Below are 25,688 nucleotides of genomic sequence, written 5' to 3'. Positions count from 1 at the left end.
AGGTCAAGGGTCGAATGTCAAAGGTCAAGAGGTCAAAGGTCAGGGGGTCAAAGGTCAAGGGTCAAAGGTCAAGCTCAGGGGGTCAAGGGTCAAAGGTCAAGTGGTCAAAAGTCGAAGGTCAAGGGTCAAAGGTCAATGGTCAAAGGTTGAAGATAAGGGGTCAAGGGTCAGGGGGTCAAGGGTCAGGGGGTCCCCTAACACCCCCCCTAACTCTAACAGCCACCCCTAATTAGCACCCCTCCCTAACCCTAACACCCACCCTTACTTCACACCCACCCCGAACCCTACACTTAGGGTGACGGTGTTAGGGTGACGGTGTTAAAGTCAGGGTTAGGGATCAAGGGTCAAGGGTCAAGGGTCAGGGGTCAAGGATCAGGGGTCAAGGGTCAGGGGTCAAGGGTCAAGGGTCAGGGGTCAGGGGCGGTGCTGGGAGGGGTCATGCTGGAGGGGCGGTGCTGGAGGGGGCGGTGCTGAAGGGGGCGGTGCTGGAGGGGCGGTGCTGGAGGGGCGGGCTGAAGGGGGCGGTGCTGGAGGGGTCATGCTGGAGGGGCGGTGCTGGAGGGGCGGTGCTGGAGGGGTCATGCTGGAGGGGCGGTGCTGGAGGGGCGGTGCTGGAGGGGCGGTGCTGGAGGGGGCGGTGCTGGAGGGGGCGGGTGCTGGAGGGGCGGTGCTGGAGGGGGCGGTGCTGGAGGGGGCGGTGCTGGAGGGGCGGTGCTGGAGGGGTCATGCTGGAGGGGTCATGCTGAAGGGGGCGGTGCTGGAGGGGGCGGTGCTGGAGGGGGGCGGTGCTGGAGGGGGCGGTGCTGAAGGGGGCGGTGCTGAGGGGGCGGTGCTGAGGGGGCGGTGCTGAAGGGGCGGTGCTGGAGGGGGCGGTGCTGGAGGGGGCGGTGCTGGAGGGGGGGTGCTGGGGGGGCGGTGCTGGAGGGGGGGTGCTGGATAGGGGTCTGCTGAAGGGGGCGGTGCTGGAGGGGGCGTGTGCTGGAGGGGGCGGTGCTGGAGGGGGCGGTGCTGAAGGGGGCGGTGCTGGAGGGGGCGGTGCTGAAGGGGTCGTGGGAGGGGCGGTGCTGGAGGGGCGGTGCTGGCGAGGGGCGGTGCTGGAGGGGCGTGGTGCTGAGGGGCGGCTGAAGGGGGCGGTGCTGGAGGGGCGGTGCTGGAGGGGCGGAGCTGGAGGGCGGTGCTGGTGATACGAAATAACGAGGAAAAAGAACTAATGTAGATATAGCAATAGCAGTAGTTATGCTAAGGGTTAGAAAGCAGCAGTTCACAAGCAGGCCCTGGGAAACAGGCCTGGGAAACAGGCCTGGGAATGCACTAAGAACTACAAACTAATAACTAAAGGATCTAGTAGAGCATGCAGAACACAATGAAATAATAGACGATAAAGGTTAATGTATAATCAATGATAAAGGGTTCTGGTGGTGGGAAGACAAGCAAGGGGGATTAAAGGGGGGTAGCCTACAGTTTTGAGTAAACAAGCATGTAGAATTTATGACTTTTAGGAATAATATCTACAATATTTATGTAGCTGTATTGTCTTGAAGAATGTGTACTTCTGTATGTAGACCACTTGTAAAAGGATATAAAAACCTGATGAAAAAGGAGAACTGTGGGCTCTGACTTTAGACGCTAGTCCTCAGACCCCAGGGCCCTCAATAAAGCACCGCACTAAACAACCTAGTTGTTTCATGTCTCTCTGTCGGGCAACAGAGGGGCGGTGCTGAGGGGCGGTGCTGGAGGGGCGGTGCTGAGGGGCGGTGCTGGCGGGGCCGTGCTGAGGGGGTGATCCTGAGGGGCCGTGCTGAGGGGCGGTGCTGGGCGGCCGTGCTGGAGGGGGCGGTGCTGAGGGGCGGTGCTGGAGGGGCGGTGCTGAGGGGCGGTGCTGGCGGGGCCGTGCTGAGGGGGTGATCCTGAGGGGCCGTGCTGGAGGGGCGGAGCTGGAGGGGCGGAGCTGGGTGGGGCCGTGCTGGAGGGGGCGGTGCTGGCGGGGCCGCGCTGAGGGGCGGGCCTGAGGGGGGTCTGCTGAGGGGTCGCGCCATGGCGGGCGGAGGCGATGTGGTGACCACCTCAGATTCTTACACAGGCCGCGGCTCTTCCACGCCCGGTGTGGGCAGGCGGGCGGTGCAGACGCCCCGTTACACCCTGGGGCTTCTGCAGACGCCGCACAGCTCGGAGAGCACCGGGGCCTCCTCGAGCCGCGGGGCACGGCCGGGAGGCTCCAGCGATGAAGACCTCGCCGCAGGCCGTGCTGCCGGGACCAGCGCGGCGAAGCCGGCGGTTTCCGAAAGGGGAGGTACGTTCTTTGCCCGGGACTTCCTCTATTTCGTTATCCTTCTGCTCTCTTTGATCGGGTCGGGTTGCGAAAGAGCTGCTCAAAGCCATCCTTAACTGAGACGGGGCTGCAGCGACTAACTGTCAAGGCGACCTTTGACATTTAGCCGGCCAGGACAATGGAAATCGTTCCTTGCACTTCTTTAAAGAAATCTCTCTTATTTTCTTTAGATATTCTTTAGAATTCTCAATTCAATTCTCAATTCAAACGTGTCTGAATTGCTGCACAGTATTTGCTTTACAGGATAGAACCGAAATGTTGGTTATGAGGTTTGTGTTTGATATATTGGTTATTTTGGAAGTTTTGTTGATGTTTTTTGGGTTTACTTTTATTTTTTTGCCTGGTCTTTGAAACAGTTTTAAGTGCCTGTCGGTCTCGATGTGTGGTAAGAATGTTGTGCTCCTACATACAATGCAATACTGCTATTTGCCATCCTTTAGAAGAATCTACTATCAAAGTCTGTATCTTGGCGCGCAGCAAAAAAAGTAAAAATTATGCTGTTTTCAGACGAAAAGAAACTATGAAAAGAGTTGGAGATAATTTTAATTATTGCTGCAATTAATTGAGATGTATAAGTATCCCCATTATGTATAAATTAGAAATTAGGTAAAATAGGTTTGTGTAATATATATGATTACTGAAGAATCCTAAAAAAACCCCAAACAGAATGCTAATTCGAATAGAGCGTGACTTAAACGTTGAGTTTGAGAAATATCGGTGTATGGTTTGGTTCATCTGATCTTTAAAATTACTGTTTTCTCCTGTTATGTTAGATTCGGTACCTTCTACAGGAAGTGCCTTCTGTCAAAATTCTGACTGAACTTATGCCAAAGTTTAAGTGAATGCTATTTTTAAAAAAATATCAGTATGCAATGCTGATGTGTCCGCTCTTAAAAAAGTCTGTAACTGAAGAGTCTGAGCTAATGTTTTTATCACTTGTTAGTTTTAAGATGAAAAAAAACTCTCAACCAAACACAAAGAAAGTTCCATCTCACCGTCCAAAAAAACCCAAACAAACCCCAGAACCCTAGTACTGTAGATGTTTTTGTACCAGCCAACCTTGATAAAGAGTCATGCAGTTAATTATCATCTCAAAACAATACTTAAGTATTTGTCTTGTGTATCAGTTTTTAATGTACTGTAAGAAACAGAAACGTTTGTGTTTGCATGTTTTATCACACCTAGAGTTTTTTAAGTGGATCTACTGTTTATATTTTCATTCATCTTTTTAATCTTAAAAAGCCAATTAATTAAATAAAGGATGTCTTCAGTCATCCTAAGAGAATTAAAAACAAGTTAATTACTTAAATAATTTATTGGAACGTGAAAGTGTTCTGAGACAAAGATAATTTGCAGGACTTAAAAACACAGGTAGATCATAAATACACGTGCAAAAGAAGCTGCTGTTAGCAAATACATCACAAATTACAATATGATTTCTGTGACTTGATCCTCATAAATTCAAAGGGTTATCATTCCCAAGTGATACTTTGTTTTCTTTTATTGTCCTGTTTTTTAAAAGGAATGCTCAGCTATTTAAAAAAGGTTTTCATAAACGTGTGCAGTTTTAGGTAATGATTTTTCAAATGATGGGCAAATATGAGATAAAGTTGATTTATAGCATTCTTTCATAAATCTAGAAGTCATTAAAATATGGAATGACAATTTGTAAAGTGATTTCTGTTGTATTATTTCAGTTCAATAATGTAAAGAATTTTTTTATTTGGTATTGCACATAATCTCATTGTAGAAAATAATCATATTAATGCAAGCTTGTTTTTAAAGCAGTCTAATTTTTATCTCATTTTATACACTGGAGAGTTTTCATAGAATGGCATTTTGTTTGGATATGTCTCCAAGTTTTGTAAGCTGTTTTTGTATATTATTTTCTGAATAAAAATTTATTGTGTCTGTTTTAATAATTTACTCATTTCTCTCTCCCCTCAGAATCCTATTTTGGGGACAAAAGTTCTTGTGTAGAAAATGCTAACACTTTGAATCTCACTAGTTCTTCTTCTGTGCGAGGCCTGAATAGTACACGTATAGGAAAAACACCTCTCTCTTCTGGTAGATATGGCTGCCAAAGCCATACCCCTCTTATGGGATATTCAGGTAAGATTAACAGCTCTTAGAGGAAACAGTCCAACTTACTTTTCTGACTTTATTTTATTAAACAGTTGCATTTTTAGTGTGATATGTTAAGATACTAAAACGAACTCAAAACACAATGTGTTTTGTACTACAGGGGATGATGCTAAGGAACAATATGCCAGCAAAAAAAACCTACTTTACATATTGAGAAGATGTTTTGGTATTGCATCCTCTTGCTACTTACTTTGCATTCATGTATGGATTATCAGCATAGTTAGAATTCAGACTTTTTCACATTGTTCATAATCCAAGTATGTTTGTGGACATGTAGTGTGGTCACTAAAGAGCCCAAATTCACGATGTGAAAATTCAGAGATGTAGAACACTAATTCTTCAGGACACCTGCACAGTAATTTTTTTTTTTTTTTTATTTTGCAGTGCTTCATGTGAGTAAAATGGTGTTATAGGGTAATGATGCTTTGTGCCATGTTACATGTATCATATGTACTCTGGAAATGCAACAGTAGTGGGATTTAAAGTTAGTTCTTTTACAGTGTGACTAATTATTATCAATTCAGTCAATTTAGCGTTCTTAGAGACTGAACTGATAATGGTTCTTTCATGCATGTTTGTTTATCCTTGTTCTATGGTTTGTGATGCTCCTTGATCAATCTTTCATTGTTCTGCATTGAATGTAACTGAATATATCTGACTGTTTTACAGCTACATCCTCCTCTGCAGCTTCTGCTCATTCTGTTGCGTCAGTTATTGTAGCTGTAGTAGAAGGAAGAGGCCTTGCCAGAGGTGAAGTAGGAATGGCCAGTATAGATTTAAAAAATCCCGAGATTATATTATCACAATTTGCAGACAATACAACTTATGCCAAGGTATTTTATGGGGTGATTGTTGTGACTTACTTACTTTCTTGAACAAAGCTTATAACTAATGGGAAATTAAATTTCTAGTTTGTGGAAGAGATTTCTCAAAAGTGGGAGTAACAAGTTCTAGAAAATGTGCAGTGTTGAAAAACCGTTATTTTCTTTAATGTGCCTCAGATTTTAAAGAGGAAAGAATGTTTTTCAAAAGAAAAATAGCCTTTCTGCAAAATACACTGTTGGTGGGACTGAGATGCCTCATTTTGAAGGACGTAGGGCAATATATGGTAGTAGAACTCACAAATATCTTTCATCACACAAAAGCTCTGATAACAGAGCTGCATAAATATGTACTTGTGTGTATGATGGAGTAATTACAATTCTGGCATTGGTTGCATAAATATTCCGTCTCAGTTTGAAATGAAATCCACTCAATTTACAGCCAGTACTACATATTCTACATTAATTTGGTGAGTAATCTCTGGTTTGTGCAGCAACAGCATTAGTGAAACGTCTTATTTCATGGTTTTGCTGTAGTTATGTGTCCTAGAAAATAATGGGGCTTGTAGCATCTTCACAATTTTTGAAGAAACAAAAGCCCTGTTGGGACAGTAAGTTGCTCTGACTCAGTATATAAACAACCATCACATCTGTTTGCTAAAGCAGGTGCTGTATAATGTTGTACAATGTATGTTTTACAACTCTGTTGTACATTACGGTTGTTGTATAATGTACAATGCTAATATTCATAGCCCTATGAAGTTTTTGTTGTTCTTGAAGTTTAGGAGTTGAGCATTACCTTGGCTAAGCAGCAGTCCTGTCCATTAGTAACATTTTTTGAAATTGATGCTTTGTCCTGTTACTTCCTTCTCTATAAGTCTCTGGCCCTATCTGCTAGCAGATTCACACAATCTGCTTGTAAAGATGCATTCATCTTATTCCTTTCAACAATTCTGTCTTATCTGCTGATCTGCTTTTTTGTTACACTCTCTGAATCAATCCTTTGCCTAGTGATTGGTATCCAACCTACTATATTTTCTCTCTCTTGTGCTTACTTTTGTTTTTGAATGTTCTGCAAATAAATTCAGGAAATTGTTCTTGTATTCTTTAAGTTCTTGGAGATTTTCTGAACTGTGAAAAAAAAACTTCAAGTGATTTGCAGATATGAAACATGAGGGTGACAACCCTCCCACCCCAGATTCCCTTAGATGATTTATTTTGTGTAGTTTTTGTGCTTGTTTACCTTTTAATTGGGACATCATCTGTCCCTTCTTGCACATCTTTATTTCTACGCGGTTAAACTGTAATCTGTTTTTTTGTGTTTCTCCCTTGAGAATTTGTGAATGCTGGTATAAATGAGCATAAAGGCATAATGTTGTTTGTCTTTTCTTATACAGTAGAAGAGCATACAGTCTACTATAAATCCCTACAGGGCACGTGCATAATGTAAAGCTGCACATAAAAATATGCACATTTTTAGCCATGGTAATACTGAGATAAATGTTACCAGAGGAGGTTAAAACAAAATAAAAAACTAGTCTCAGTCAAAAGAGTAGTAGTATTTAGATATGTTGCATTTCTTCATTATCCAGAGCACCATTAATCTTCTGCTGCAAGCCCAGAAAGCTGCCGTCTGGTGAAATAAGTTCTTCTTGCCCATCATAGCCATGGAATATAGTTTCGGATTTTTATCTCTTGCTTCAAGGGAAAACAGGATTCTGTGTTCAAATCTGTTTGATTTCAACAGGGGATAAGCTCTGAATTTTGATTGTTTTTATTTTAGTTTTGTGTATATTTAGATACATATGAATTTGACTCATTATTGTAGAAGTTAGCAGAAAATGTGGAACTCTAACTGATGCTAAAATACAAGAATTCCTTATCCTGTTAATGCTGTTCATTATTTTTAAAATATTTTAGATTATATAGTTATTTTATTGAACTATTTTGAATTTTTTTGTTCAGGTTATTACTAAACTCAAGATTTTAACACCACTAGAAATAATAATGTCAAACACTGCTTGTGATGCCGGGAATACAACAAAATTGTTCAGTCTGGTAACAGAGCATTTCAAGGTAAGGTTTAAATTTCATTCAGTGTTTTAGAGTTCTTGTTGATCACTTGTATGATGGTTGATTTGAGAGTTTTACACAACTTTTAAAATCTTAAGTGCAGGCAGATTTTGTTTTCTATGATTTTCAGGTCTAGTTTTAGAATGTTAGTGAATAAACAAAATGCAGCTCCCATGCTGCTGCTTCCAGTACTGACAATGACAGAAATAGATATACTGCTGATGAAAGCTGAAAGGTTTGAATTTGTGGCATTGTGTAATTTGAGTAATAGAGAATCTAGGAAAGATACAGAAATTAAAAAATCAAGCATTCTTCTTTGCTTCTCCCTTGTTTGCTCAACCCGATGAGTCAATGGGGCTGGTGCAACTATTAATTGCTACTTGAATTGCTTCGTGCCTGCAGAGGTGGTGGCTTCTTCCTGAGTGTTCTCCTACCTGCTGACCTCTCTCCTCTTTTTCTCGCATGCATCAAATCACTTGTGCATCACACACTGTCAGTGACATTGACCTGCTTATGCTAATAAGCTGGAATGAATACTTCTATGAAGACAAATTGCAGAATCAGTCAATAAATTTCTTGGAAGCATGTATGACTAGAAAAATACAGAAGTCCCTCTGATATAACTTTTAAAACTGTTTCCTTTCATCCCCATCTTCACAGAATGTGACTTTTTCAACTGTCCAGAGAAAATACTTCAATGAAACTAAGGGTTTGGAGTACATTGAACAATTGTGTGCATCTGAATTTAGCACCATTTTCATGGAAGTCCAATCAAAGTATGTTTAAACAAGAAAAAGCATACTATGTCCAAATAAGTTTTTAACAAAATCATTTTATGTACTAATTAATGTCTGTGTCATGTTGCAAAAGTTAGAAAATCATAAACGGGCTGTCTTTTTATTTTGCCCTCCAGTGTTTCTGATAGATCTAGAAATGTAAATAGAAAGCCTGTTACGTGATTGAGTGGGTTTTTTTGAGTTTTCACACTTCATCTTTTTCATTCTTTCCTTAAAGATACCTTTTAGGAGCTATGATTGCCTTTCTTACTGGGCTCAGCAAGTATTTTCTATGTATCAACAATTAATTTTAAGTATTGATACTATGGGGACCAGTGTTCAAGTCCCATGTGTGTATTGAAATATATATGTTCACAGTCCCAGCAATACAGTGTGGCCTGTAGAGTGTACAGAGACTCAAACTTTTATTAATATTTGACTTGCATGAATATAAGTTCACTACACATGGCTTTGTGCATATTTGAAATATACTGCTTTTTCAGTGCTCTCAATGACAGGAGTTTTGCCAAGCCACAAAGTGAATAGTGTGAATGTTATTGCTGTAGTGCACTACTTTTGTGGTATTTCAATAACAGTATTCAACATGCATAAAAGGTTTTTTTTTTTTTCAAGGTATTACTGTCTCGCAGCTGCTGCAGCTTTGCTAAAATACGTTGAATTTATTCAAAACTCCGTTTATGCTCCTAAATCACTCAAGGTGCGTTTCCAGGGGAGTGAGAAAACAGCTATGTTAGATTCATCATCAGCACAAAATCTTGAACTAGTGATTAATAACAGAGATTCTCGGTAAGAATAGTTTTTCCAAGTTATGTTTTGATAAAGATGGATTTCGCTAAGTTTCCTTGACATTTGTGTCAAAGAGCAGACCGTTACATTTATTTGTAAATGAGAGAACTTACATACCATTCAGAGCTTCTAAAAATATTTTGACAGAGAAGTATGTTACAATTCAGCACAAAATTTCTAGCACAGGAAACCCTAAAGTGAATTGTAGAAAGAGATGATGCATAGTCATCTTTGCATTGATGTTTATGTTTTATTCATATATTTTAAAATTTTATTTATGCAAAATTTGGCAGACTAAGTAATGAAAGAGGCGATATTTCTGCAAGTTTCTCATGTTGAATTAAAACACCTGAATTTTACTCATTTTACCCAAGAGACATGCTTCAGCCTTGAAAAGTGGTTTTGTTTTAGATCTAATGGTGGGAAAGAGAGTAATTGCTGTAATGATGGGAATGTGCAATGTGGTACTTGATTGCATGGTGGTTTTCCACATTGAGATCAATGCTTGGGGCACTTCCTTCATGGGCAGTTGGTTGCCTCGTAGGCAGAAGAAACTTCAAGGCTTCCCTTCTCCAGACTGTTGCACTCGTGGTTAGCAAGAGAAATACTCGGCACTTGTGTTTTGCTGCCTGTTGGATTCTGAGATTTACCTCTGTTGCGATGTCCACCCTGCTATAAAAGGGGGAGCCTGGACATTGCTGAATCTCCCAGTACTGTTCATAAGAGCTTTGTCCTTGGGGAGATACAGTAGAACCACGTAATTCCTTATATTGGAAGGTACTTTTGGAGCAATATTTTTCTGAAAATATATGTTTCTGTTCCTAATTTCACAGATGATTTTGAGTGGAAGGTGCTTACAGGAGGAGCTGAGCAACAGTAAATAAAATGCTTGAAGTTTCTCTGGGGGCTTTTTCAGCATTATTCGTTCAGAATTTTTGCTGATCCACTGGCAAGTTTGAATCAGCCAAACATACCTATTTTTATTACCTAGATTTTAGCCCCAAAGCCTGGTTACATATCTTTGTATTAGATATCAGCAAGTAAAAGTAAATAGTACAGGCACACACTGGGAACATCTAAGTCAAATTTGTGTGCCACTTTTAATTCTGGGGGGACTTGTCTCTCTTCATTTAACTGTGCAGGGAAAGAAGTCCTCAGTTTACTAAAGACGGGCACTGTGAATACTCTCCCAAATGGAGTTCCACTCAAGTATTGTCACTTAAGGGTTGCATTGGGTAGTAAATGCACCCTTAATATGACTGGGTCTGAATTTCCTCCCTTTTTGTTTTTTATGTTTCTTTTTTTTTTTTTTTTTTTTTTTTTTTTTTTTTTGTTGCCATTGGTTTTGGTTTTTTTTATTTTATTTTTGTTTGGTTTTTTTTTGTTTTGTTTTCACTCTCTTGACTCTTGCTTTGCTTTTTTATATCATGGTATTTTGGGATGCTCACTCTACCCCCCTGCCTACCTGTCTTCATGGTGTTTGTCTTGTGTACTTGTATCAGGTTTCTTCCTATTCAAGTTCTGGTTTAAATCACGATGCTATTATGGCTCTGGTGTTTCATGGGTCTTCTTCCAGCCAATAGCATAGAAGATTTCTGGTTTCTAAAACTGTTGAACTGTGTAGTAGGTGTAAATATTCTAGATGGCTTATTCTACAAAGGTGCAATCACCCTTAAGTGTGAAACCCTGGGATACGTAACATGTCAAAGCCATAAAGATAAAAACAGTACTTACAAATTATAAGTATGTTATTTAGCTCCTGTGTTGATTGAAATATGTTCTTAAAAAAAATAAAACCAAAAATTATTTTGCTTTTTGACTTCTAAGTCTATTTTAAATTATTTTCAGAAATGTATTTCAAATAAATTGTTCTGATTAGTGTTTGATATCTCTGATTTTAACTTCATAATTTGCCTCCTTGTGTAGGGTTTGGTTTGTTCCTTTTTAATTAGTTTTATTGAGAGGGAAAATGTGAACTTTACCACTGCAGTAGAATACTACTACAAAATATGAATAAAATGCTAAGTACGAATGTATTTCTATACTGATACAATTGAGGGCTAATATTATATTAAGTTACATTGAATTACCTAGCTTCCTATACTGCAGTAGTTCATATAATATACGTGGCCAACAGGGAGATGCTAAGCTTGCAAAAGCAGGCCTCAGATTTGTAGGATACTCTTGCCTGTAAATGTCTCCCGACACATGCCATCTCTTTTTTGGTGCATGTATTCTTCGCATCTATTTTGTTTTCAAAGGAATGGTCACACACTTCTTGGTGTTTTAAATTACACTAAAACTCCTTGTGGAAGTCGAAGACTTAGATCCAATATCCTGGAACCTCCAATTGATGCTGAAACAATTAACACACGACTGGACTGTGTTCAGGAATTACTCCAGGATGAGGAGCTCTTTTTTGGTCTTCAAGCAGGTATCAGTATATTTTGTAACACCTATACTCTATTTCTTTTTAAACATGTTTTTTCTGATATAGGAAAGTGTATAGCATGACTCAGTATGTTTGAAAAGTATTTTTAGTGGTTTGTTAGGTGACATAGCGAACACTTAACTTTTTAAAGTAATCTGTATTATCATACTATTACTTTTCTCAAGTATTTTGCTTAGAAAAGTTGCATTTCTCTGCTCAAGTGTGTAGAAGTCTATGAGCCACTTGCTTTTTGAAAGAGTTGGAGTTTGTCGCTTTACCGCTGTGGCTGGTTCTGCATTATGTTTGCTGTGTACAAGTATATATAATGCATACATGGAAAGGCAAACACACTGCTTAAGTCAGACTAGCATATAAATATATTTTTCCTGTTGCTTCATAAAACATGGTCCAGAGAAAGGTAAAATACAATACTAGAATTAGTACACTTGAAACTGAATCATGTAATCTTTATCTGTGTCACGAGAGAAATCTGACTCAATCTAAGAAAAAAAGTATTTCTGAATGGATAGAAGTCTGTCCATACAATAATCACTGCATGCTGAGGTGTACTGAGTCATACGCATAGTTATGACAAAAGGATTCAGATATTAGCTATTTCTAAGCTAGTTTTTACCCTGTCAATAATTTGTGACAATAGATTGTAAGGAAAGGATTAGCATTAGTGTAGCTGAGTTACTGTGTGCTTTCAAAGAAAATACATCTTTCAGTTTCATTTCTGATGTGTCTACTTTCATTTTACAGTTATCTCAAAATTCCTGGATACAGAACAACTACTTTCAGTTTTGGTACAGATTCCAAAGCAGGATACAGTATGTTTCAGAATACACCTTGGAAAATTAATTATTTGTCTACAACATGCAATATATAAATGTGATATCTGTAATTCATCTTAGTTTATGCAAATGTACTTCCAAAATGTTTACTCTTTCATCTCTCCTCACCTTTATTCTTCATAAATGTACATTTTATTCAGCGGTACTCAGCTGAGAGGAATTTTCTTCACATCAGCATGAAAGAAAAAGCATTTAGTGACTTATAGTCCTAGTGACTGTAATGTCTAAAAGCAAGATTGTTTTTTTCATCAGAACTTGCCTCACATGTCAGTCTGTAAGTTAACACATGTATAACAAATACTAAATGGATTAAATACATGTTGTTCACCAGTGAATCTTGGTTGAGACCAGACCTAAGAGTTAACTATAGTGAGCTTGAGGTTACCGAACCTCAACTTTGTTTCCACTAAGCATATTGAAACTGTGGTGTTAAAAGTTACATTTGCCTACTGTCCTTGAGTTGGGTATTTCTGCCACTGCTTTTGAGGTTGATGATTCCTTATGTTTATGTTTGTGTGCCAGCATCTTAGATACAACTCTTTCACCTCTGTGTCTTCTCACATGCTGATTTACCTGCTTAGATAAAGGATTTGTCTAACTGTAGTTAAAGAAATCAGGTACAGACTCAAATAGGACAGTAATAAATGCAGATAAATCTCTTTAATGACATAATCAAAACCCAGCATGATTATTGCTTCTAGCTTTCCTTGTGGAAAATATGTAACATAAATTCATGAGTTCATCTGCATGATGGAAGCTGTCACACAGGATGCTTTTATGTATGCATAAGATAATGTACACCAAACATTTTTACTGCAATGGTTTCACCATTGGCTGGTTCCAGTATAGCAGAGCTTACTATTCATGCAAAAGACATGCTTAATCAAGTGCTAGCTCAGTCACTTTTATCAAATGCTAGATTAGGCAATTTGGTATTTTTCATTCCTACTCTCCATAAAAATTTTCATTGTAAACCTTCCACCAGTCAGCAGATGAGATGCACATATGAGAAGCCTAGAGTTTCAGTTACTGAATGTGTGAGTGGTATGTTCAGCATGAGCATTCTCTCATCCTAAGGAAGTTGTCAATCACACAGAATCACTAGGTGGGAAGAGACCTTCAAGATCAGAGTCCAAGCCATGCCCTAACACCTCAGCTAAACCATGGCATCGAGTACCACATCCAGTCTTTTTTAAAATACATCCAGGGATGGTGACTCCACCACCTCCCTGGGCAGACAAGTCCAGTACTTTAAAAATTAGTTTTGGAAAGGTCAACTTTTTTTTTTTTAATAACCGCTCTCTCTCCAAGTTATGTCATACAGTTACAAAGTAGTTAAGAAAAAGCATGAGTTTCTAGGAGGGACTAACTGTCTTTTTTTTTAAAAAAAACCTCATATTTGTTGCTGTTCATTGATGATTTTCGTTGATTCGTTGATTTTTCATTGTTATTTATAAATAACACCTGGCACTTCAAGGGGACTCCAAGGGACAAAAGCCTTATACTTCAAAAACTGTGCTTCATCTGATCTTGCTGCGATGTAGTACTTGGAAAATCATGTCAATGGTGAAATTATTTACTGCCTTTGGGCTTAAGTGTATCATATGCAGAGATTCACTTTTTACACTAGTTCAGTTAAAATTCCTGTAACAGCATTAATGGGAAAGGTGGTGTGCTTCATTATAATACATAACGTATTTGCTTTGAAAAAGTCTACAAGTTGTGTAGAGCTTGCATAGAGTTAAGTATCCATAGAACATGAAAAGTTTTCACAGCTTGGGCTAGCAGAGTGTTCTTAGAGTCAGTCATCAGTTCAAACAGGAAAATCTTAACTACTGATGGACAAACTATCACAGCAGACAGTGTAAAATTTAGGTAAACATTTTTTGTGCAGACACAAAGTTGTTGAAGTGTGCTTATGAAGCATTTCAGGAATTTTTGTTAAATATATAAACCTGTTACTGTTAAAAAAATGACTTCTGCTAGTTCTTAAATACTTTTTAGAACAGTCATACATACAAACACCTCCAATATTTGGAAAATTTTTCAACAGGCTAAAACTGCTGAATCAAAAATAACTAATTTAATCTACCTGAAACATACCTTAGAACTTGTGGAACCTCTGAAAGTAAGTAGTCTTTGTTCTTCTTACTTTTTTTGAAAATAAAATACAGATCATTTTGTCTTTACTTTCATGAGCGCACTTTATTAAATTTCATAGACTGTCTCAAGTCGGAAGGGATGGATAAAGTGAAAAATAAATATAATTGCGGAACACAACACTGCCAGCACAGTACATTGGTCCTTACCGCCAAAGGGAAATACGCATTTGTCTGTGCTGTTAAGAGCAGGGTTCCTGCGTTACCTGAATAATTGATTATGTAACAAACCTTGAACAGAAACTCCTGCTCAGATTCCACAGACTGTTTCTACAATTGCTGACTAGCCCCACTGAGTCTGAAAGCTTTCAGGCCTTTAAAAAGGCTGCAAAAAGAAGTAACTGTCATGTCCATATTTTAATCTTCAACAGGCTGCTTTAAGAAACTGTAACACACAGCTGCTAAAGGCTTATTACAGCTCTCTTGAAGATACCAGGTATTTATCATAATACTTAGCTACTGTGTTAGAAACTCTCATGTCAAAAGTGCCTGTAAGATAAAAGATGTTGCATCCTTGCTTTTTTGTAGTTATGGGTGGAGCTCAGTTCTTTTGATTAAAGGTGATTTCAATTGTCAGCAAATCTAATTTTCAACTAATGAATCCAGGATAAAAGCAAGAGAGCTAGCTGTGATAGTGGAGTTGCTGCTGAGCTGAACTCCCTTAGAAATAATTCTGAAAAGGCAAGAGTAGTGCTTTCCTAGAGTCTCCATAATAATGCAAAAATCAAGTGTCGTGTATTTGAAAAAAAGGTATATTTGAGAAATAATTTATATCTCCCAAAGATGTGAATAGTATTTTTAGTCAGACTTTGGTTCATTCACGGTTTCATTCTGAAAATAGAAATGGAATATAGTTTGTTTGGTTTTTTTTTAACAGTAGAAAGTTTAAAATTAGCGTCACTTATTTGTAATACTGCTACTTGTAATTTGCCAATGATACTGCAAGTAAAAATTATGAAGTATGATGTATCTAATTAGTGATACAACTGATATTGCAGGTTTGGAATTATACTTGAAAAGATTACAAGTGTAATCAATGATGATACAAGATACACAAAGGGATGTTTGAGTATGAGGACCCAGAAGTGCTATGCTGTTAAGCCTAACATCAATGCATACCTTGACATAGCTCGTAGAACATACACGGAAATTGTTGATGACATAGCAGGTATTTCTAAACTAAAATTGTATGTATTTGGAGTTGAAAGTACATTGCACTTGACCTATAGAAGCCATGTAATTTAATGTAGTTATATATGTTTTATATCCTTCTCATATGTAAAAAAGTATTTAGTATTGATATTAATTGATTGTCATTGATAAGCAACTGAGATTCTCCATTTCTGGAGAAAAACTCAATTTTATTTTAATAAAATTGATTACTTGGTGATTTCTGTATTCCCAACTCTGTTACTCCTTGTCCTCTTAAAGTGCAAAAAAGTTGAAATAATGGGACAGAATTACTAAACCTAAAACATTCTGCATAAAGCATGTAAATCTTTGTTTTAGCTTCTTCATTTAAAATAGCCGAGTTCTTTGTTCTTTGTGTTTTAAGCAGTCTTGATCTATCTGTGGACTACCTTTTAGCTAAGCTAGTAAGTGTTGGAATAGGAACAAAATGAGTTTTAGCATGATGTGCAATGCTGTGTTTCAGTAACCTTCCTGTTTACCATTATGTCAAAATATAAGGAAAAAAATTCTTCTGAAACTGATTGTTGATTTCTAGCTCAAGGACTATCTTAGTTTTAGTCTGTAGTTGGAAACCTAAAAGAGCATCAGAAATTTTAACACCTATCATATGTGATGAAGTTTCTGTTTTGTTCTAATCTTACATTCATATGTAGTGAAAAATACAGATGGTGCTGGTTTGTATTTCTGGAACCTTCCATTAGCAGTTTCCATCTTTGTAGCATCACATGTAGAGGGGAGGGGAGTACATGAACATTCATAATCTGGGTGAAATTTTTGCCTGTGCTATGTAGGTATGATAACACAACTTGCAGAAAAGTACAGTCTGCCAATGAAAACAAGCTTCAGCTCTGCTCGTGGATTTTTTATCCAGATGAATGCTGATTGTTCAGCATTACCTAATGGCCAGCTTCCTTCAGAATTTACAAAGGTATCTGTACAAACTATATTTTAGCATAATATATTTGTACACTTTATTTATGATATATAATGCATTTTAAAAGCACACATTATGCAGTAACCAACAACAAAAATAATTTCAGTGAAGATACTTAGAAGTAAATGAAGTTTTAGTTGGGATGCCTTTGTAACTACCCTATATACAGTTCTATAATCACAAATTTGCATGTACATGCAACTGTGTTTTGTGTAAGAATAAAGTTGTATATCTTACTAACTGTTATCTTAAATGGAATTTTCATAAAAATATATGTAGTAAAAATGAAACTGGACTGGTTTTTCTCTTTTGTTTCTCCATATGGTTTCCAATTTGGTTTCTAGAAGCTGTTTTTCCTTCTGATAATAAAGCAACCTCTTATTGTTGGTTTCAATTCCCCATAGATCACGAAAATTAAAAACACGTACAGCTTCACTTCAGCAGATTTAATAAAAATGAATGAAAGATGTCAGGAGTCCCTGAGAGAAATATATCACATGACCTACTTGTAAGACCTGTTAAAACTATTTAATATTCGCTAAGTAAGCTTATTTTCTCTAATTATCAGCTAATTACATGCGTTTTTAAAGCTATATTTCTGTTAAGCTATGGCTACCTACAGAGGTAGTCTAAAGCAACACTATTCAAGTGTACCTCCTGAGACAAAAAACCTCCATAAATTGTGCATTGTATTAAGCATGATTGCAAATATATTTGCATTTATTAATAGAAGTGGTCATCATATAAAATTTTGATGGGTAAATTATATACAAAAAATGGCACAATTAATGTGTTTCATATCAGTAATGCATAATCATTACTTTTAGTTAGTTCCTTATATTTAGAGTAGAGCTGTCTATTTCTGTATCTTGTCCTTGCTGCCTGTCGTGTTGCTCTCACCTCTGATTCACTCTTAGGAAGTGTAATGTTACCTGCCAATGGAATGGAAATTCTTTTTAGCAACCATGTAGGGTTTTTTTTAACATGAAAGTCTGAGGGAATTAGATTCACAATCACATGTTAATGAAATATACTTGATTTGATAGCTGTATTTTGAGTTCATTCTCTGTGTGAAGCTGTCATATGAGCTGCTGGTAGCTGAGCTATGTGTCTTGTGTCTGATCAGCAGAATGTCAGCTGAGATGATGGTACAAGATCTTAATTTACTTCATGAATTTTATACATTTGTTCACATCTGGTAGACGTGATTGGGTTTTATGAGTGACATTTTATCCTACTGTATGTGGTATGAACATGATAGTTCCTGTATTTCTGGAAGTTGTGTAAACTGACAGGATGTGCAGTGCAACAGCTGAAGCAGTGTCTTATTTCAGAATAGTGTGTAAACTACTGAATGAGATTTATGAACACATTCATTGCCTGTATAAGCTGTCTGACATTGTGTCTATGCTGGATATGCTGCTTTCATTTGCCCACGCCTGCACTCTTTCTGATTATGGTAAGTTCCTTCTTTGATTCTGTTATGGGCCAGGCAAAGGCCCTTCTGATGGGGAATAACCAGGCTGTTTGGTCTGGTTCCATTTCTTTTTCTGTCTCAGTAGTCTGCAGGTGAATGTCTCTGGTCCATCTTTGCCAGTTTTATGCTGATGTTCTTTCTCCTTCCATTCATTGAAATTAAATTCTTCTAGTTAGCTACCATAAGCCTTCCCACTCATTCTTCTCAAAAGAGACAGTTTAATAAGCATGTTCTGTTCAAGAGCATGAAGTGTATGGACATTCTCTGTTTATGCTTTGTCCTGTTCCATTAATGCCAGTACAGAAAGAGGAGTCACATGTAATTGGTTCAGAAGAAAACTGTGCTCATACAGAAATTCATAGAGATAGTTCCAGCATCCACTGGATCTTTGTGGGCATGATACATTCCAAAATAATCAATATGGTAGCATACAACAAAAATAGAAGGAATGCTACTTTCTTGTTTACCATGCAAATACAGGATACAAATGTAGAAGTAACAGAAGTCCACAGCTCCCGTACTTTGTAAAAATACTTCAGCTCTTTCCATTTTTATTACTGGAGTCCAGCCCTATTTACTAGAGAACAAACAGAACACAGAACACTAATTTAGAAATAAAGTTTTAGTTGTTGTTTTCTTTTGTAGTCATAAATGATGAAGGCTTTAATGGTAATCAGAATTTGTACCTGAAAGTGGCCAGTAATTCTTCCCAAGAGCTCTGCTCTGGAAGAATTAACTTTATTTCAAAACATACTAGTTTAATAATGTAAAGGTTCCCACACTAACTCCTCAATGTTTTACATATTTTTTACTCATTTAGTTCGTCCAGAATTTACTGATACTTTAGCAATCAAGCAGGGATGGCATCCCATTCTTGAAAAGATAGCTATGGAAAAACCTGTGTCCAACAACACGTACCTGACAGAGGGCAACAATTTTGTCATTATTACAGGACCAAACATGAGTGGAAAATCAACATACCTGAAACAGATTGCTCTCTGTCAAATTATGGCACAGATTGGTGAGTAAGAGTGTACAATATTAATAATCTTCTGCAGCACATTTTTTCTGGTTAAAAATATTTATAGTTGAATGATTTAGCTTCCAGAATAATGTTATATCTAAATAAAATATTAACAGGTAATTTGTAGTCCACTTTTTTCTACCAGCTCTTGTGTTGTTTACACCTTGTTTAAGGTTTTTCATCTGCCCCTGGAAACTTCTGGGGCCCCATTTGTGTATCCTGAAGTCTCCCCAGTCTATCTTCAGAGAAGGACAGTTGCATGCCCTAGTTCTTTGGAGCACCATAACCCAGTCTAGCACCTTAGGCTAGATTGATAGTGTCCTTACCAGTGTAAGTGTGCTGGTCAGACACGTGTGTTAGTCATCCAGAAGAAACACGTGACCTGGAGCATACCTAAATTACGTAGAGAAACATGTTTCCAGACAAGTAAAATTAATAGATAAACAATCAACTACTTTGGATAAAAGTAGTAACAAATGCTGCAAGGCTCTGTGACTAAAGTTATAAAAGACTCATTCCTAAGTTCATGATTTGCTCATGACTTTTTTCTTAAAAGTAAGTCAGGTAGCACAAGTCAAAGATCCAACTCTATAGAATGAAGCTACTTAGCAGTGGAGAATAAAATTTAGCCATCACGCATTTGTGGGTTCAGTCCCCAATAACTGCAAGTTATTGAGGAATTGCACTCAAAGACATGAGTTGAATGTGAATAAAGCTGAGTGTGAAGTTTTTGGCAAAAGGTTCCTGTTCTTTCCTTTTGGATAAAACTACTATGCTTTGAAATCTGACAAAGGCAACATAATCTTGATTTTGGGAAACTTAAGTTTTTTTGGATTTAGTAAATCAGTGTCCACAGAAATGTAAAACAATCCTGGAGTTCATTGTTTTTTCTGCATCCCTTTAGACTCACAAACAATTTCAGGCATATGATTTCTGAAAAGTTTCAGTGATAAGCTTCTTTAATTATCCTATCTATATAATAATGTTTTTTCTTATAAATTAATGGTAGAGCGTAGTCTTAATGACTTCATCAAAGTAAGATGCATTCTCTGCTGTACATAAAACCAAGTGTAAAAGTAATTTCTCAGTGACCTCTTCGGCCAAGTGTCATAATGGTGAGGCAAACTTGTATTTTACTTGCTTTGTAGGTTCTTATGTCCCAGCAGAGTACTGTTCTTTTAGAATTGCAGAGCAGATTTTTACCAGAATAGGTATGGATGATGATATTGAAACAAATGCATCAACGTTCATGAAGGAAATGAAAGAGGTATGAAGTATAGTTATCCAGATCCAAAGGGCATTTTTTCTGTTAAATTAATAGAAATTGTACCAGTATGTATCCACTGAAAGAGTGTACTTTGAAAAACAGTAAAAAATTCAGCCTTCATCTATTATAAAGGAAACCAGGCGTCTCCTAAGTAGAAGGATACTCTAATGTGAGTAAAAATCAGTGCTTTGTTGACCAGTACTTTCAACATTTTTAGGTTTGCTTAGACTTTAAATAATCATTTGTAAGGGCCTAAGCTCTCTCAATTTCCTCTCACAAACTGATACAATTCTGAGGGTAAGTGATATGTTCAGTGGAAGAGTGCTGTAGTGTGAGTCTTTGTTTGATTGAAATTGACAGCTGTTTGAATACTTTTCTAGATAACGTACATCATACAAAATGCTAATGATAAGTCACTCATCATTATCGACGAGCTTGGCAGAGGTACCAGTGCCGAAGAAGGTATTGGCATTTGTTATGTTGCCTGTGAATACCTGTTGAACTTAAAGGTAATTCCCTTTTGAAAGAAATGTAAGCCTTACAATTGTTTTGTCATCCTGAAAGTAAATAGAGTATTTTCTCAGAATTTGATATGGGTTTTTGTGAAGATTTCTTGGCTAAATATGATATTTTTCATAACTGGTGGGCAGTAAGAATTACGGTGATAGAGGAATGAGATGCTGACATAAGCTGCAGTTCTGTTCACTGGCTGCTGTGATTTAAACCCCAGGCAGCTGCTGAACACCAGCCAGGTGCTCGCCTGCTCCTCATAGTGACATGGGGAGAGATCAGCAAGGCGAAAGTACAAGAACTTGTGGGCTGAGAGGAAGAGAGTTTAGTAAGTAAAGGAAAGCAGTATGCAGAAGCAAAACAAGGACTTCATTTACTGCTTCCTAGCAGCAGGCAGATGTTTAGGCATTTCCTGCAGTGCTGTGTTTCCTCGTACGGATTGTTCCCAGAGAGGCTGAACGTCCTCCTCCCTCCTCCTTCCTTGCAGTTTTTATTGTGGTGGTGTGGTATGGTGTGAAATATGCCTGAGGTCAGCTGGGGTCAGCCATCCTGGCTGTGTCCCCTCCCAGCTCCAAGAACAGCCCCAGGCTGCTTGCTTGTGGGGCAGGGTGAGGAGGAGAGCAGCCCTTGGTGCTGTGCAAATGGTGCTCTGCAGTGGCTAAAACACAGGGGAGTTATCAGTACTGTCTTGGTCACAAACCCAAAACAGCATAACACAAGCTACTGTGATGAAAAGTAACTCTAGTTCATCTAGAATCTGTACCCTGGTCACCATATCTTTCCAACTTGCTTGCAAACTTGTGAGTTGTCTAGAAAGAGAAATAACCCGGTCTGTTTAGTTTTGCTGTATTTACTTTGGTTTGAGGTTTGCTTTGCGCTTGAATGTTAAAGGTGAACCTCTTTACCTGGTGGTTACCTTGTAGTTCCAAACAACTTAGAAATCGGTCACAGAAACTTCTTTAGGAGAGTGGAAGATCATTTTAGAGGGATTGCTAAAATTCACCTCTATATCTAGTTATGTGATCAAGCTCAGGTGGCTGTTACAAACCTGTTGAGTGTGCAGGTGTTTGTCCTCAGAGTTTATTCAGAGTACTTTTGTGGGTTTTTTGTTTTGAAAAACTCAGATACTTTCTGTCACTTGTACTTTTGATAAAGAATTCCTTGAGAGAATTAAGCAACCATTTGACAGTCATTCCTGACACTTGTCAGATTTTGTAAGCATCATGGATTTTCTTTCTTTCTTTTGTTTCTGATACTGTTTTCCTGCTATTGAGAAATGAGCAGGAGAATCCCCAATTGGAAAAGATGTACTTGCCAACAGCAGAAGGCATCCCTTAAGGATTTTCATTTGCCTTAGTAATATAAAGACAGCTTTTCAGTGTTTTGGAGGAAAACCTGAACATCTGTGAGATGATTTAATTTTTCTTATTTACTATTATTTATTTCTGGATCATTGCCAAAATAAATTTGGTTTTTTGGTTTTTTTTTGTTTCCTTATTTAGGCATTTACACTGTTTGCTACACATTTCCTGGAACTGTGTCATATAGATGCTTTATATCCCAATGTGGAAAACTGCCACTTTGAAGTGCAACATGTGAGAAGCAGTGCTGGAAATAAGGAGAAAATTGCTTACTCTTACGCACTTTCTAAAGGATATACAGAGGAAAAGAACTATGGTAATGGATTGCACTGTGACTTACAGTTGGAAAAAGTTACACAAGATATTATTTCTGTCATTAGGCATTTAGCAGTATTTTTTCTGATGACAGGTTTCTCTTGAGTTTGTGTCTCTCTCAAAGAGAGGGATACAGAGATCTGCAGATCTAAAATTTGTCCCAAATCAGTGTGTGTTTTAAATAACTACATAGAGGGAGAGTAGTTGCAGGTAGTATGAAGAACTTATTTGATATTTTATAGAGGAAAAAAAAATTAAATTTTCCTGCTGTCCGTTTATCCTTGATTCATGTCTGTTTGAATGAGTTGAGTCATTCTGAGCACATGCTATTGGAGTTCATTGAATCTGCACTTACGGAAGTGAATGTTTCTTCTGGAGAGACTTCAAGATGTGTCTGCCATAATCAGTGGTATGGCTGGTTAACAGCAGGTTGGCCCTTTTTGATTACCCAAAAGGAATCAAGTTTCTTTAAAAAAGAGAGGAATTTTACAGTATATCAGCCTAAGACAATTTTGAGAAGATGTACAAAAGCATCAGTGTTCTCTGTAAAGTGGATTTATTTCTCTTTTAACTTTAGAATAAATTATAGTGTAGATTGTAGAGATTGATTAATTATGGGTCAATAAAGAAAAGAGTGAATGACAAAGATCTAAAGAAATCTGTATGCTTCCAAGTACGAGATTTGAATGTTGATTCCTTGATTTAGGTAACATTTAATCAGGAGGAAATTAGCTGCATGTGACCTTTGCAAGCTATTGGTAACCGGAGACTAGAAATTATTTTAGTTAAGCTTCAAGTAACAGAACTTAAAGAGTTTCTTGCTCGGAATTTCAGAATAAGTTTGTTTAACTGTGGCAGTACAAGCTCAGTTTTAGATGCTACACCACCACTAACTCTGAAGAACTGTATGTATAGAGAGTCATCTCTGAGAACAGGAGACCTCAGTGCTCATGTCTTGGCTTCACCTAATTTGAGAAAAGTCACATTCTAAGAAAGGGTGCAAGGGCTCTTCATGAGACTTTTTCATTTTTAAACCTGCAGTATTAAACCACCCAACGAACCACAGACTTTCTGGGAGTACAGTCAAAGCAAAGAGCTAAAAAATCATGTTAGGGCAGGAAAAAAAATTTATATTAAGAAAAGTTTACATACCTTTCTTACCCCAAGTATCTGGAAGTTTGGCTGTTGGAAACAAAGAAGCTGAAAAATGGCATCCATGTCCACTGGATGTCTGGATATAATTGAGAGTTCAGTTAGCAAAACTTCTGTATTTTCTGCCCAATTAAAAACCTGAACTGAGAAAGCTGTTGGCACCATGGTGCCTTTTTTTTTTAATGTCTCATTCTAGCCATTTACAGTACTACCAGCAGTAATTTGATGTCAAGGTGTATTTCAGAGATAGCATTAAAACACTGTAGACATTTTATTTTGTAACTCTCCAAAACTCACTGTTTATTAATTTAAAAAATCCAAAACAAGCAAAAACCCAAAACCAAAACAACCCCCCCCCCAAAAAAAAACAAACCAAAAAACACACAAAGATAAAATATGCCAAAAATATTTTAATAACAATTAAATCTTCACTCCTTAGAAAAACAGGCAAAATTGATACTGGAAGACATAAAATGGGAGGTAGGGATAAAAATTGCATTAAAAGTCCTGATTTGTGTTTTATATGTTTAGGACTAAAAGCTGCAGAAGTGTCCTCCCTACCATCATCCATAATTTTGGATGCAAAGGAAATCACAAATCACATTGCAGAACAAATTTTGGTATGTAGTAGAAAATTTTAATACTGTATTTCACAGTTTTTATGCAACTCAAATGTATTTTCAATTTCTGAAAGGATACAGGATAAGCACTTCCTATGTTTTAATGAAAAGAGATTTAATTAAAATTTGTATTTCTGAAAGATTATACTGAAGGTCACTGTTAGCTGACAACACAAAATGGCCCTTATGGTAAAGGAATATTGGATGTAATGTTTATATTCAAACCAAGAATTCTGAGATGAAAAACAGACTGGAAAATAGCTAATACTAGTATTTTTATAATAGAACACAATTCATTTCATATTTTAATGCATGTATATTTTTAAGAGCAGCACAGGCAGAAGAGTAGTCCTGAGATGATGAAGGAGAGGGCTACATTCCAGTTAGCAATGAGATTGGTTCAGGCTGCCAGAAATTCTCGACTGGACCCTGGCAGTTTGCGTTTATATTTGAAAGCCCTGAAGAAAAAGTATGAAGCCAATTGTCCCACAGCCGGAAAGAATGATGAACAACAGTAACATGTAACAGAGGCTGTTATTTTTATGACTGCAAGATGGTTCTGGTTTTTCCCACAGTATTAATACTGTCTTTTTATGTGGTGTTATATTTTTAATTCATAGTGTAATGGAAGTAATGGAGGACCTTATCCTTTATGGGTTTCCCCCTCTCCCCCAGCATACCTGGAGTAAAAGTATTTGCCTTCTATGAGGTACACAATTCTTTTAGATGATAAATTGTATAATTTTCATCATTTTAAAGCAGTGCTGAGAGGAGAGGGAAGGACTGGGACAGTCCTTCCAAATTGTTATCCTTCCCTCACTTGATGGTGTGATGGCTTTTCTAAATCCTGGGGGAAGTGGAAATAACTTGGAAACAAAAGAAATCACCTTTTTCTTCTGCTTGTTTTATTTATTTATTTTTTCTTACTGCCTTTTTTTTTTTTTTTTTTTTTTTTTTTTTTTTTTTTTACAAATATATATTTTAAATTAGAGTTTAGTTGAGCTTTGTGATTCCATAATATTAAATCTCTGGAATGCAAGATGATGTTGAGGAGACAGAAGATCCCTGAGCATCATTTGCTTTCCTCGAGCTCTCTCAGCTTCTACAGCTAATGTAAGTACATTTCCCAGTGGTGCAGTCTTTAATGGAACTCTCTGATTTTTTTCAGAAGGCCACGCAGAGGTACTCATGTGAATGAGAAGAGCAGAGCAAGAAAATCTAGGGATAGCTCTCCCATTCTTGACTTGCTTGATCTGCTTTTATTTCCCTGATTAAAATGGAGTTAGGAAAACCCATGTGCTGCTGTATTTCCATGGATTGCTCTGCGTGTAAATTCACCTTTAGCAGCGTGTCCACGGAGTGCATCTGTCATTGAATTGCTACCTGGACTTGCCTTTGTCCACCTTGCAGTGTTTTGCTGAGAATAAAAACATTCCTGCAAT

The 25,688-nt window shown here is 37.7% G+C and overlaps 1 protein-coding gene across 3 annotated transcripts; it reads left to right on the top strand.

The window, feature by feature from the left end:
* Nucleotides 1-2,015: 2,015 nt before the first annotated feature.
* LOC306816912 (mutS protein homolog 4-like) lies at nucleotides 2,016-25,032 on the top strand. Of its 3 annotated transcripts, XM_079333364.1 has the most exons (20): nucleotides 2,016-2,290; nucleotides 4,277-4,441; nucleotides 5,144-5,307; nucleotides 7,261-7,371; nucleotides 8,029-8,144; nucleotides 8,778-8,951; nucleotides 11,213-11,385; nucleotides 12,145-12,212; nucleotides 14,290-14,364; nucleotides 14,767-14,831; nucleotides 15,394-15,563; nucleotides 16,378-16,514; nucleotides 16,925-17,028; nucleotides 17,855-17,979; nucleotides 18,818-19,018; nucleotides 20,170-20,288; nucleotides 20,669-20,797; nucleotides 22,301-22,475; nucleotides 24,158-24,246; nucleotides 24,579-25,032. In XM_079333364.1, the coding sequence occupies exons 1-20, from the start codon at nucleotides 2,035-2,037 to the stop codon at nucleotides 24,762-24,764; spliced, it is 2,802 nt and encodes a 933-aa protein (XP_079189490.1). In that variant the 5' UTR covers nucleotides 2,016-2,034; the 3' UTR covers nucleotides 24,765-25,032. The 3 variants fall into 3 exon arrangements, with proteins under 3 accessions (XP_079189490.1, XP_079189491.1, XP_079189492.1); XM_079333365.1 differs by lacking the exon at nucleotides 8,778-8,951; XM_079333366.1 differs by lacking the exon at nucleotides 5,144-5,307 and having other exon boundaries at nucleotides 2,121-2,290.
* The last annotated feature ends 656 nt before the right edge of the window (nucleotides 25,033-25,688 follow it).

The sequence above is a fragment of the Erithacus rubecula genome (genome assembly GCF_903797595.1).
Source record: "Erithacus rubecula genome assembly, contig: scaffold_975_arrow_ctg1, whole genome shotgun sequence".
Taxonomy (NCBI): domain Eukaryota; kingdom Metazoa; phylum Chordata; class Aves; order Passeriformes; family Muscicapidae; genus Erithacus; species Erithacus rubecula.
Note: the sequence above shows the minus strand (reverse complement) of the source record. Positions and strands in the feature narration are given on the sequence as shown.

Coding starts and splice junctions, on each gene's coding strand:
- LOC306816912 (XM_079333364.1), top strand. CDS start 2,035: ATGGCGGGCGGAGGCGATGTGGTGACCACCTCAGATTCTTACACAGGC. Junction 14,365..14,766: donor AACTTGTGGAACCTCTGAAA/GTAAGTAGTCTT, acceptor AATCTTCAACAG/GCTGCTTTAAGAAACTGTAA. Junction 22,476..24,157: donor TACAGAGGAAAAGAACTATG/GTAATGGATTGC, acceptor TTATATGTTTAG/GACTAAAAGCTGCAGAAGTG.